General features: G+C 37.3%; 1 protein-coding gene across 1 annotated transcript in view; it reads right to left on the bottom strand.

Annotated features, from left to right (window-relative positions):
* Positions 1 to 11566, bottom strand: part of TOX3 (TOX high mobility group box family member 3) — a 54410-nt gene extending 42844 nt beyond the window's left edge. The window contains exon 1 of the mRNA XM_010084821.1: positions 11501 to 11566. Coding sequence (XP_010083123.1) covers positions 11501 to 11566 — 66 coding nt within the window. The remainder of the gene's footprint in view (positions 1 to 11500) is intronic.
* Between the last annotated feature and the right edge of the window lie 959 nt (positions 11567 to 12525).

Here is a 12525-nt window from a genome sequence, read left to right as displayed (position 1 = left end):
GGGCTAAGCGCCCACCACGTGATTCTTGTACCAGCAATTTTCTCCATTCATCTTCATTAGGCAGTCACTTGACCTGCCTCCTAACATCCCTGTCAAATTTGAACCTTCAGGGGGCTTGTTGTACTTTCTAACAATGAACTCTAAAAGCTCTATTCCCTTTTGGAAAAAAGCTCAGATGAACATAAAAAGAATATATGAGCCATTTCTTCTGGAGAGAGAACCATCCCATGCTAGTCATGATTAAACAAGGAGATCACAGCACCATACGCATGACAATAGGAACAGTAGTGTTCTTACAGTCCAGAACCAACCCACAGCCTGGCAGAAAGCACAAGTGGGCAAAGCAATCACCCTTTCGGCAGCCATCGAAAGACAATTACACATTCAAATGAGAATGTACATAACCTCTCGCCACAAACGAAACGCCCTCTGTTTCCTCCCTCAATCACTGCTGGAAGCAAGCTGGAACAAGCAGCCATAGCATTCTTAACCTAACATAATAAGAGCGCTTCACCACATTAGCAGTTTTACATTACATCCCCATTATTTTCTTTTTCAACAGTATAATAATAACAGCACTGATTTGATTATTCTGTAATAGTGAAAATGAACACCAATTCAATATGAATTTGCCAGTATAATAAAAAGCTCCTAACAGGATGCTTAGAAACCTCCTAGAAAGACTGTTTGTAACTTTATGATCACTTAGGGAAATCAGAAAGGCAAAAGGCACCAAAAGGCGCTAAGCTTTTGACACTAAAATTATCTCAGACATTCATGCAATTGCAATCCCTTCGTTAGGATAGAACTACAATGTTTACCTCACAAATATTTCATGTGTTGACTGTTTTTCTATTGCACACAAGTTGCTTATCTTTCTGTTTTTAAAGAAGTCTTTAGAATTATAAATATTGTAGACTGTCACGGTAATGCAGAAATTAAAATACACCAACATAGATTTCTTTTAAGCAGTAAGTTCCTCAACCCTTTTTCATGTTGATCAGGTCTTACATGAGTGGTTCCATACAGCTGCTAAGCACAACAGGGACTTACTCATCCAGGAAAACATTGCTGAATGCAAGTAAAGACCGCAGAATCAAACAGAAAATACATCTGTGTGATACAGGGGCAAGATGAATTTAACTGTGATCACCAGAAAATGACCAGAGACTTCTTTTATACCTTTCATGTCCTTTCATGAACAGATACTTCAGTCATGCTAAGTTAGATTTATAGCACTCAATTTTTTACTTTTCTTTTTAAAAGCATTCAAACTGTATCCAACTTCAAGGGAAAACACAGAACATATTATTTTCTGTCATTATGTTGCAGAGTTCTACAAATATCAGAAACTATGCTGACATACTGAAAACATTTCCAAAAATGTGGACAAGATAAATTATTAGCAGATGTGCAATTCAAAATCAAGACCTGGCATAGGTATATTTATGGTAGACACATTCATTTTTTGACCACAGAACGCATTACAGGCAGTAACTAAATTAATCTCTGATAAGCTGGTGCACTTCCCTGCACAACATAAGGAATGCTTGTCTATGAGCTGGAATGCTGATCTAAGCTTCTTTTTAGTCATAATTATATGTTCTACTACCAGCATTAGAGCAACCACACAACAATCCCTGGCAACATTTTCATCAGGCTTTTACAAGACAAGGGACAATTCACGAGAAAGCCATTGGTGGCATTAGGTTTCACCTGAGCCAATACAGTATTACGCTGTATTAGCTGCACTAGTATCTGTATATCTGCATCAGTATCCGTGACTGTAAATGCTTTTACCAACACACACTGAACCTCTCTTTGGGAGGAACAGAATGGGTTCTCTCTTTACTTGCTTGCCTGCAATGCTGAAGATTTCAGGCCTTCTGCATTGATTCCAAGTTCAAAGTTTGTCACGTTTCCTTCACTGACAACATAGGCCTTGGCCATTTTCTTTGTATGAACAGATGCTTCTCAAGAATGAATGTATCTCTGCAACAACAGAGTGATTAAAAAACTTCACAAATTATTTTCACGTGTGGTTCAGCCTATGGCTGCTGCACAGTTGTTTCTCAACATAAAACACCTTGGAAAGACCAGCTTGGAGATCCAGTGGTTCTCCGAATCAGCCCCATGTCCAATTATCTATCTTCTCTTTGTCCGAGGTGACTCCTTCCAAAAGATCAATATCAAGTTAATAACAAAACAACCAGCACTAAACAGAGTCTCTGGTTACAAGATAATGACAACTTTTCAATATTTTACTGCATTCAGTTCCTGAGTGAAGCTTGATTCCGACAAGCCCAAAACAATTGTTTTGCCAAGCTTGGGAGCTAGAAAAATCCAAACACAGAACAATGAAAAAGAGGCCTGAGGCAGTTTTCAGGTAACTTGTTGAAAAACACAGAAGCGAGAGAGAGATCTCGGCACAGCCCCAAAGATGATCCAATGTTACATGAAAGTCTAAGAAGGCATGTCAGAGGAACCACCCTTAAGGTCTCAGCAGACCTAATTAAGGGGAAAAAGCAATCATTTCATCTGCTCCCAGGAAGCCATACCTACATATAGGGAGAATCCCTACATGCTAGAGTTAAGAGGGGGGAAAAACCCAAGCAGACAACAGATATTCCAAGAAGTGGAGCTGAACAAGAAGTGAAGCAGAAGCTGACGTTTGCTGCAGAGTATTTCATCAAAAGAGACGACGACGTGTTATAATGTCAGCTTTACCATCACTATCATCTGTCATGCCAGAATTATTCTGTAGTTCTTGATGATGAAGTGGCTCTTCAAGACTGAGTGACACTGAGACAACCTATAAAAGTATTTGCTAAACACCTTCAGAAGAACAAAAAAAAAAGCAGCAAAACTATTCTATCTTGCTTAAATTAGGCTATGCATACATTAGTGCAATATTCCAGGTGGAATTAGCCTTTCTCCGAGTAGAAACTTCAGTAAGCAGTTGTACCTTGACAGCAAGCAACTAATCTTAAATTTCATTAACTTTTCTTCTACATTACTTTCTTAACTTTATTCAGAATGCCCTTTCAAACACAGTTCAGCCATGAACTCTATCATTTACAGTGCAGCATTGTTCGTGTCGAGTCTTTGCAGCAGGGTTATCGCTCCAGGTTAATGGATTTGTGTTCTGAGAAGCCATGATTAGAAAAGGTTTACCAATAGTGACCTGTGTTCTGCATTATACCGTGAAAAACATACCTAGCAGCATGATTGTTATCAACCATCAGGAGAGATACTGAGAGCTGCGTGTACAGACAGCACTAAACTCCGACGTTTTTATGACTCTATATAGGTACTGTGCAGCGGTTAAATTTGACCTGTACAAATTGCTGAAGACTTGCAAAATAATAATATCTATCAATGTTAATGGCTTAGTTTAGAAACTGATGTGCAGGATTTCAAGCACAGCATAAATATATATTTAAAATATTCAGGGCACTTTAATGGACATTTTCATTAGAAGAGGTTATAACAATGGGAAAAATCTGAAATTTTACACATGGTGTGAAGTTATTACAATAATTCCACAAAATTTGAAGAGATACATTCTTACTCTTGAAGATATTAAAAATTAAGACCCTTGAATTCCCCTCCTGATACAGCTATTCCAGTAGAAAAATCAAGCACAAATAAAGGAGTAAGTTGTCATAAAGGCTTTATAAGTTCTCTTGTCACTTCTGTAAAACGTTTTAAGCACCATCCACTACAAAGTGGTAAAAAACTTAAGCTGTTAAGGCTTTTCTCTTCTTCTTTTTCATTATGATACATGAGCTGACATTGAGGAAAAAAAAACAGAAAACTTATTTATATCTTAAGTGGACCACAGAGCTGCTTGCTATACTAGCAGGGCATCAGAAATAGTGATTAGGAGAACATTTAATAGCAACTAAAACATTAAAAAGAATAAGTAGTACATTCAAGGTAGAAAGCCAACTAATCACCTAGTGTACAATAATGCTTGCTGTCAGAACAGGCTACACAAGCAATGCAGGCTTGGACTTTCAAAACATTATGTATGCACAGCTACAGCCTTCCCTCGCTCAAAAATGGACTTTTACACATTGATTCTTTTAACAAATACAGTGATACTGCACTGTAATACTGAAACCATTCAGTTACGAAACATGCATCAATAAAAAAAACTTGCAAGGGAATGCACAGGTTCAAAATGTACGTGCATGGACTTTCACAAGAGCTCTACCTAGCATGTCACCTGTTCCTGCAAAGGAAAGAATTCTTTCCAAGTTAATGTCAGGATGCTTGGAACAACGGAATATTGGGAAGAGTGATTTCAGATGGTCTGCATCAGTCTCATTCTCTTAGAGAAGCCCAGATTTCGACAATTGTTTGTCCACTATCTCGACCATTTGCAGGCGGGCGCTGCTGCACTTCCCGCGTGGCAATGACTGTGTTCCACATATACAGCTCCTGTGGTCTACACAGCTGAGCTCTATCTATGATACTTTAAAGTTCAAGTTCCTTTTTTTTTTTCCTCCCCAATAATCAGCCCTGAATTGTCAACCAGTTAGTTACGCCAACTGTTTATTACACTTAAACAAAATTAAAAAAACCCACACTGTTTTCCTTTCGAGGCAGTAACAGATTTGCATCTGGCACATGTTGTCCTCAGGATATAACTCCATGGAGCATCTCTTCCTCATTTGGTGTGGTAGCTTAACCTGCCTTAGTTCTTGTTACAGCTTGTTTAAACTGTTCTCAGATTTTTTTTTTCTACCTATCACCTATTACACTGCTTATAATACTTCTGACATAACATGCTGCATTAGGAGTTGCTGATGATCATTTCCAGGACAGTGCCACTGATGTATGTGCTCATAACAGCACTTCTCTTTAGAGGGAGCTAATCAAAAGGTGTCAGTCAAAGTCCTTTGTCTCTTGAATATTCTGTTAACATGGAATTTGACTGGTGCCTCCACACAGCACACTCACCAGCTTTGAACCGAAACATGTTTATGACCTGCCAAGGCAGGAACTCCTTGAAGCACCATCTCCCAGATTTTCTGATGTGAACCCTCTGTTACAATGAAATCATGACCTCTGGGATAATCGTAATGACTCCAAAACAGTAACCTCTGTGGAACACCAGAAGACTGAGCTTTTAGATAACTGTTCTAACTTCTGCTGTTACCACAGTTAGATAAACTGCCCCAAAGGCTGTATTTTCAAAGCCTGAAAGTTGTCACAACACTGGGCAATCTATTAACCGTCACCTGCTCAGTGTGCTAGGAGACCTCAGGCCATTCAACTCAAATAAGCGCTTTCAAGATTCTGTTCTGAAGAACAGTAAACTCATTTCTGTAGTGAAGATGGTAAGTACTGTGTATGGAAGAGCATCTTCTTACATGAAACCACACTACTGTAAAAAAAATAAACCACGAGTAATGAAGAATTCTGGCATTCACTGAACTGAAGCGCTGACCATACCAAGTTTTTGTTACCCAGACATCTACAGGCAGAAAAGGCCTGCGATGTTATTGGCTATGAAACGTGGATTCTTTATTTTCAAAAATCCAGATGCTACAAATAAGCTGCCTTGACAAAAGCAGTACTTTGAATGCCAAAAAAAAATAATTTAATGAAATGTGATGCAGAACACACATTTCAGTATTTTTTCATTAAAACATTCAAAAAACATTACCTTTTTTATAGGGCTTAGTGTATTTGAAGTCTACATAAGAAAAAAATAAGGAGAAGATTTTATTTTCAAAGGGTAACGTCTTTGTCTTTTACTGCTTAAGAAAGTAGCTGGTGGTTCAGATATCATCTTATTTTGGAGGAAATTAATTTGCTCCTTATTGGATGGTAAGGTCTACTCTTGAAAGCAGAAGAGAAAAAAGAAAATTAAGAGCACCTAAACAATGTCCAGTCCAAGTAAAGGCACTCTACTGAAAGTACAAATACCCTACAAAAAACTCTGTGTAACTTTGCTAACTTCAATCTATATGTCTATGTATGCTCATTTTGAGCTTTTTTTAAACAATGGTATGTGTCATTTAACTTAGAACCGAATCTGAAAGCATCTCTATCCCTGAGCAATAACCAACAGGAACATATTCCTGTGAATTTTTTATTTTTCTGGCACAAGAAGTTATTCTCACATCTGTTAGGGCTGATTTGGAATCGCTACTCTTGGAAGACAGATTCTTTTAGTTATTTCTTCAATGTGATTCCCTAAAGAGTTATAGAGGCCTCAGACACACAAATGGGGTAACTTTAGGAAAAACCCAACCTGTGCCGAGGGGCAGGGCAAAATAGTTTTAATGTTACAGTGCAATCTCCTGAGCCCCAGGAACTGTAACCAGCCTGGGGACTTTCACTGATTACAATCCAAAGCAGCTTTTTAATTTCTTCCCTGGAAGACACTGATGCACACATAAGAGTCTCGAGAGAGTTACCTACAGGTTTCTGCATCTTACAAGGAAACACTCACTAGGAAAGGAAGGATGGAATTACAGCTAAGAAAAGAGATGTACAGTTCCTAATTCTGCCACCTGAGTCTGCATGACCTTGATCAAGTTACTCAGCTCCTGTGTAACTCTTGGCCCTGAGTGTCTAATAAAAACCATACAACTTCTAACATCACAGGGTACAGATTTTAGGAAACACTAAAACCTAAGTAGGAAAATTTAAACAACTCTTGTTCCAAAGGCAAAGAGAATAAGCCAGAAGTGCTACAATCTATAAGGACGAAGGATAAACCAGGTTTCTGTTCTGTTATGTAATGTTTGTTAGACAACCAAAACCAACAACAGAAAGCTACGTGCTTACAGGTTAAGATGTAGTCATCTTTCTGTGGAGATACCCTGGCATTTGTTTGCTCCATAAGTTAACAGTGACACATTTCAAACACAAAGTCCCCTTTCACCAGCGTAGGGCCAGATCTGCAAGACACTGTCCCTTGATTCTTGCCTGCACATAACTTGTAGGCATCTGAGCGCCACATCAGAGGCTAAACCCCCAAATGAAAGCAGGATTCACAATCGCAAAGTTTGTCTTTGATCTAGGTCTTACCAAGCTGTGGTCTTCTCTTTACCAGGCTTTTTGCAAAATGGTGGCATTGTTGGCTACCCGTAGCAACACAGGAACCCTTTCTGGGTATAAAGACTTTTGAGAAAAATCGCAGGTTCCTATGGGCTTTAGGGAAAAGAACACTGAAGCAGAGATTTTTAAAGCTCATACTTTTAGATTTAGACACTTTCTGTCTTGACCTCAGCCCTACACACTAGGGTATAAACTTCTAAACCATTTAAGTTTCTAAATGACAGAAATACTATTTGGTGATTTAGTTCTTGGCACTACAGAATCACAGAATGAAACAACCACTCATAAGAAGTGACTGACGGATTTTATTCTGGTAACTCATCTGGCTGACTCAAATAATTCAAGACTTTTTTTTTTTCCTTAGCACAAGGATGACTGTACGATGCAGAATATTAGTGATATGAAGCTATCTCAAGCTGCACATGTAGCACTCATGTAACTCCATACCCTCCCCCTACACACGCGCGTAACTGCACAGAGCAGCAACTGCTACGGTAGCACTGGAGAGAGCCAAGACTGAAGATTTATGTTCTTTAAATATTTGCTTAATTCTCTTGCACAGAGACTTTTTTCCATTATTCACCTTGATGATTTAACATATAAGTGATACTGCCTCTGCACTCTGAGTTAGTGAATTTTACAAATGGTTTATAGACCTTAAGAATGGCTGCTCCCTCCAAGCCAACAAACAATGAATGTTAACACTGGTGTGAGATCACAGACAAGGGCCAGGGCCATTTCTTCATGCAAGTAAGAATTCAGAACCCACTTCCCTACCATTTAATCTAGTTTTACTCTAGTGGAGGTCACTGGTTTCATTTTAATCTGGGAAGTACACAAATGTGTATTTCCACTGCTTATCCCCGCATGAAGAACACACAAAAAGTCATGAATGTTCAATGTGAGATAATACTTGTATCTTAAACCATGACACTTGCATTATATACAGCATTTATTTATATTACTCATGGCACAAGTGGCAGACCGATCTCACTGAGCCTGAAACCAGCACCAACATGGAAAGCCAATGCTTTCCAGAGCTAGAAACTTGTGCTTCACTCCTGTGAGATAGATAAGGTGACACTGAAACTTCCGAAAGGTTGCCGAGGACAGAGGACGGAATAGTAGAAACTGCTGTGCTGGAAAATTGCACTGCGATAGAATATATCATAGCAGAGCCACAGGAGTTGCATTTTTCTCCTTTCCATTTTTGTTGAGGGAATGAGACAAGAGGTTGGCCCAGGAGACAGCCTCCGGATCACCACATAAACTGCAGGCACTAATATTTAAGATTTTTATCAGTTACCTTGCTTACACTGTGCATCACTCCTCTATCGAAAAATGAAGCATCTAACAGGTAAAAACAACTTCCTTGTTTTAAAGATGTGAGAGGTTTGCGTTTTGTCTCTCTTCTAAATTGTGACTTCAAATACATTTGTTTTGACACAATCTTTACAATTGCATTTGGAACTAATGCTCAGTGCAGAACTATTTACACTGCTCTAAATCATTGCCTTACAATGTCCATTTTCTTATCGAACTACCTTCACTGCAAAAGGAACACTGCACAAAGAATTCTTCCCCAGAAAATCGGAAAGCACAAAAGATGCTATATTTGCAAAAATACAACATTCAGATACTAGACTATAATTAGGTTTCTATTCCAAGTAGTTCAACACACACTGTTAACCTTAGACAACTGCACACAAACCTTTTAATTAGCATGTTATCTTTGGGGCAATTAATATCTTGTACCTCATATGTTATCTTCAAATTAAAACTTTTACTATCTGAGCATTATTAATTAATCAATGCAGTTCTAAGAGGAAATAGACATCATTCAAGAGAAAGTCAGTGTTTTTAGAATGCCACAACGACTGACATTTTAGAACAATTATTTAGCTGCCTTCAAATGCTACAAGGCTATTACCTTTAGCTTACAGTCTTCATAGTACATGCACAAAGATCACGACATAATTATTACATAAATTGTTTTAGATCTGCAAACAAATTTTATTGTTGCATTACACAAAATATCCAACTATTGCAGTCCGGAGAAAATTTTAGTAAAACACACACAAAATATTTTTTTTTAAATTCTTAATAAACTCCTCAATATAGTCAAGAATCCTCCTCTCTGCTAGGGCCTGTAGACATAGACACATAGACATAGCACAGAGACAATAGCGCCAAAGTAAGAAGCTATGTAATTGTTTGACCCTAAAGATACCAATATAGGTGATGTTCTTTTACAAGCCACTGTGCCAACTTGATTTACTGAGATGAATGAATAAATTCATAGCCTAATAGCTTGTCACAATACATTTGATTTGAGACATTAAAAGAGGAAACCATTTCAAAAGATGATATTCCTCATAAAATATTCTAAATCTCTGGAAGATTTACAATTCTTCTATCACATACCAGATTGAATAAAAGTAAACACAAACTAGCATAATGTGGCTAGTCTCTATCAACAAATAAAGCTATCTTTTTAAAAAATAAATTTCCTGTTCTTAAACTAGAAACTGTCTTATGTCTGTTTATAAGCAAAGGATTCCTTAATCTATATTGCACCAAAGGAAATTAGTATATTCCCAAAAAAACACAACAGGAATCAGTTACAAAACATTATGTTTTCTTTAATTGGCTTAGAAAATAAAAAGCATGATCTAGAAATACTTAACAGATGAGATGATGATTTCCTTAGAACAGTGGCATATCAGATTTCCAGTTTTATTTAACAATTATTTGATTCCATACAGCCTTAAGCATGAAAATTTAGGACAACTGGGCAGCTACCTACCATACAGTATTGCTATCTGCATAATGATGTAAGCCGACTGCTATTCTAGCAATTTCACTTTGCAATTCCTCTTTCTAGTGCAATTATTCAGTTTTTATTAACCCCATATTGATTAAAATCCATGTGTACATATTGTTACAGCACACCTACTTTAAAAAAAAAAAAATCCTGACACCCACAGAAACAGACATCCTGAGTTAAAACACCTGTGGATTTAAGAAAAAGAATTTGCTTCACATCTCTTACATCTTTATTCTACTATAATCATAAATTGAAACAAACATGTCTGTAGTGTCAGAAGATGGCTCATTAGCATAAACTATAATTATACAGGATGGCAGTCAAACATACTGATACACATTATATATACATATATACTTCATACGTAACAACATATATTGCACACAGCCATACTATGCATGAATGTATAGAAATGTCTGCAGTAGTGCCTGGGCAGGTCCCCTAGAGCCCTCCACAGAGAGAAGCAATGAATTAAGCTTCAGAGCACTACCAGGAGGTCCCTATATATTATCATCATCTCTATTTTCATAGAAAAAGTCAGGGAGGGACAGGCACAATAAACGGCTCGCCCAAGGTCATACAGCGATGTAACAACTGAAATGGGATTGGAACCCAAATGCCCTGACTTTTATTTTAACAAATACACAGTGTTTCTGTTCTTACAATAAAGAACAGGAGCAGAACGTATGTTATTTTAAGAGAATACACTTGCTAGCTTGAAGTAATCAGGTTTCATTAGTTTATTTAGAAAAATCTTGAACTATACGTGGAATCATAGGATAAAAGAAGAATAATAGGACAAAAGACTAATAAAAGAACCACCACCAATTTGATAAGGACTGAACTAGATTTTTCTATCATACCCACATCAATGTGAATCGGTGAATTTCTTTAAAAGGATACAATTGTTTAAGCATAAAGACTTTTACCAAAATTAATATCTTTTACTTTTCTTACCAAGAAACTAGACAGCTTTGACTAATGTTCATAATAAAATGCAGATGTATTCTGATGGTACCAGTTTTAAATCAAATACAATCTCTAGCTAAATGCATTTTCTTTTTAAAAAGTCACTTTCGTAATACAATAAGCCCCGAGAAATTTTTTGAAATTACTCCATTCCTTTCAGGCCACAGGGAGAACCGCAAGCAGAATAGCCCAAATGACGCCCTACTCACTTAAACCATCTCTAGCAAAGCCCAGAGTCCAAAGGTCACGTTAATGATGAATCACACTCAGGCACATACATCAGTCTGTTTGGATACTGCTAACTTTCAAACACCCTGAACCCACAGAAACAACAATGATGGCTCATTACAAATTACTATAGCACAAAAACTACAGATTTTTAACTACTGCTTCAAAACCAAATCTATTTTAGGTTGAAAAAATCAGTAGAGAAGACTGATGGAAACAAGGCAGCGAACTCCATCTGTAACTGAAGGAGCCAGTGTGGTGTCTGAAGACACCTCCCTTCTGGCCTTCCAAAGAAAAATTGTTTGGAAGATCCAAACCAGAAAAGACCCAGAGCCACCCCACCGTCTCTGCTGTGTTCCCTGAGAGCACAGGACTATCTCCCCAAGATTCACAAACCTGAATGCATTCCTCCAAATCCTCCTGTATCACCACGTAACCATGAACCTTTTTGCCAGGAGCCATGAAGACGGGGACACAATCTCTGTTGTTGCCCTCCCACCTACCCACTGATGGTTTGTCTGGGGTTTTTTTTCCATGTTTCGTGACAAAATTACCATTTTTACATGTCTCAAGCTTTGAAATTCCAAAGAATTGTATCACAAAATACAGAACCTTCATCTGAGCCACAACTATGCCCAAGTTATTGCTTGTACTGACCCACCTATCAATCTTTGAATTCATTGGCTAGTGAAATTACCACATACAATAATTTAAAAGGTTAAAGTATCTAATCTGAAACAGCACATTGCTGAACTTTGGATGAATAATGGATGTTATATAATATATTTTTAACATTAAAAAAATTCTTCAGCTAATCTGCAACCATTATTTCGGATTTTTGTTTCCAAGAACACAATTATTCTGATTAAGAAATTTACAGAACTTTGTAACAAACATAGTCTTCAATTACATTTAATAAATTTTTGGTATAAATATGAATAGCTGCTTAAGCAGATGAAGAGCACTAAACAATTAATTTAGTGCTACTGAGCAAATGTCATTAATATTTTTTGAAGACTGGATGAATATCAGCTTTGTTGGTAAATGACATTTTGAACATTTAGGGGTTTAGAAGGGTGGTTCATTTCTTTATACAGCAACAAATCTTCAGACAGTACTTCTGTCTGGCTGTAGAAAACTACAATTGATATCTTTTCCATATATACTTAACCTCCTACAGATTTATTTGATTCTCAATAATTACTGTTCTCTGGTAAGAGGCATATGTTATTACAGCACACTGCACTCCCACAAGCTGTCCACTCAGTGTATTTTAATAAATCTCTGCCAAAGCTGTATAAATTTGATCCTGTTTAAATTTAATAAGGATCAGAATATATCAAAGCACAGATTCCCATGGGAGAAATAGATATTTTGCATAGTTATTGAGTGCCCTATTCATAAATACAATGTATAAGACC

The sequence above is a fragment of the Pterocles gutturalis genome, unplaced genomic scaffold (genome assembly GCF_000699245.1).
Source record: "Pterocles gutturalis isolate BGI_N339 unplaced genomic scaffold, ASM69924v1 scaffold8330, whole genome shotgun sequence".
Classification (NCBI taxonomy): domain Eukaryota; kingdom Metazoa; phylum Chordata; class Aves; order Pterocliformes; family Pteroclidae; genus Pterocles; species Pterocles gutturalis.
The sequence above is the reverse complement of the archived record's forward strand: the minus strand, read 5'-3'. Positions and strand labels throughout refer to the sequence as shown.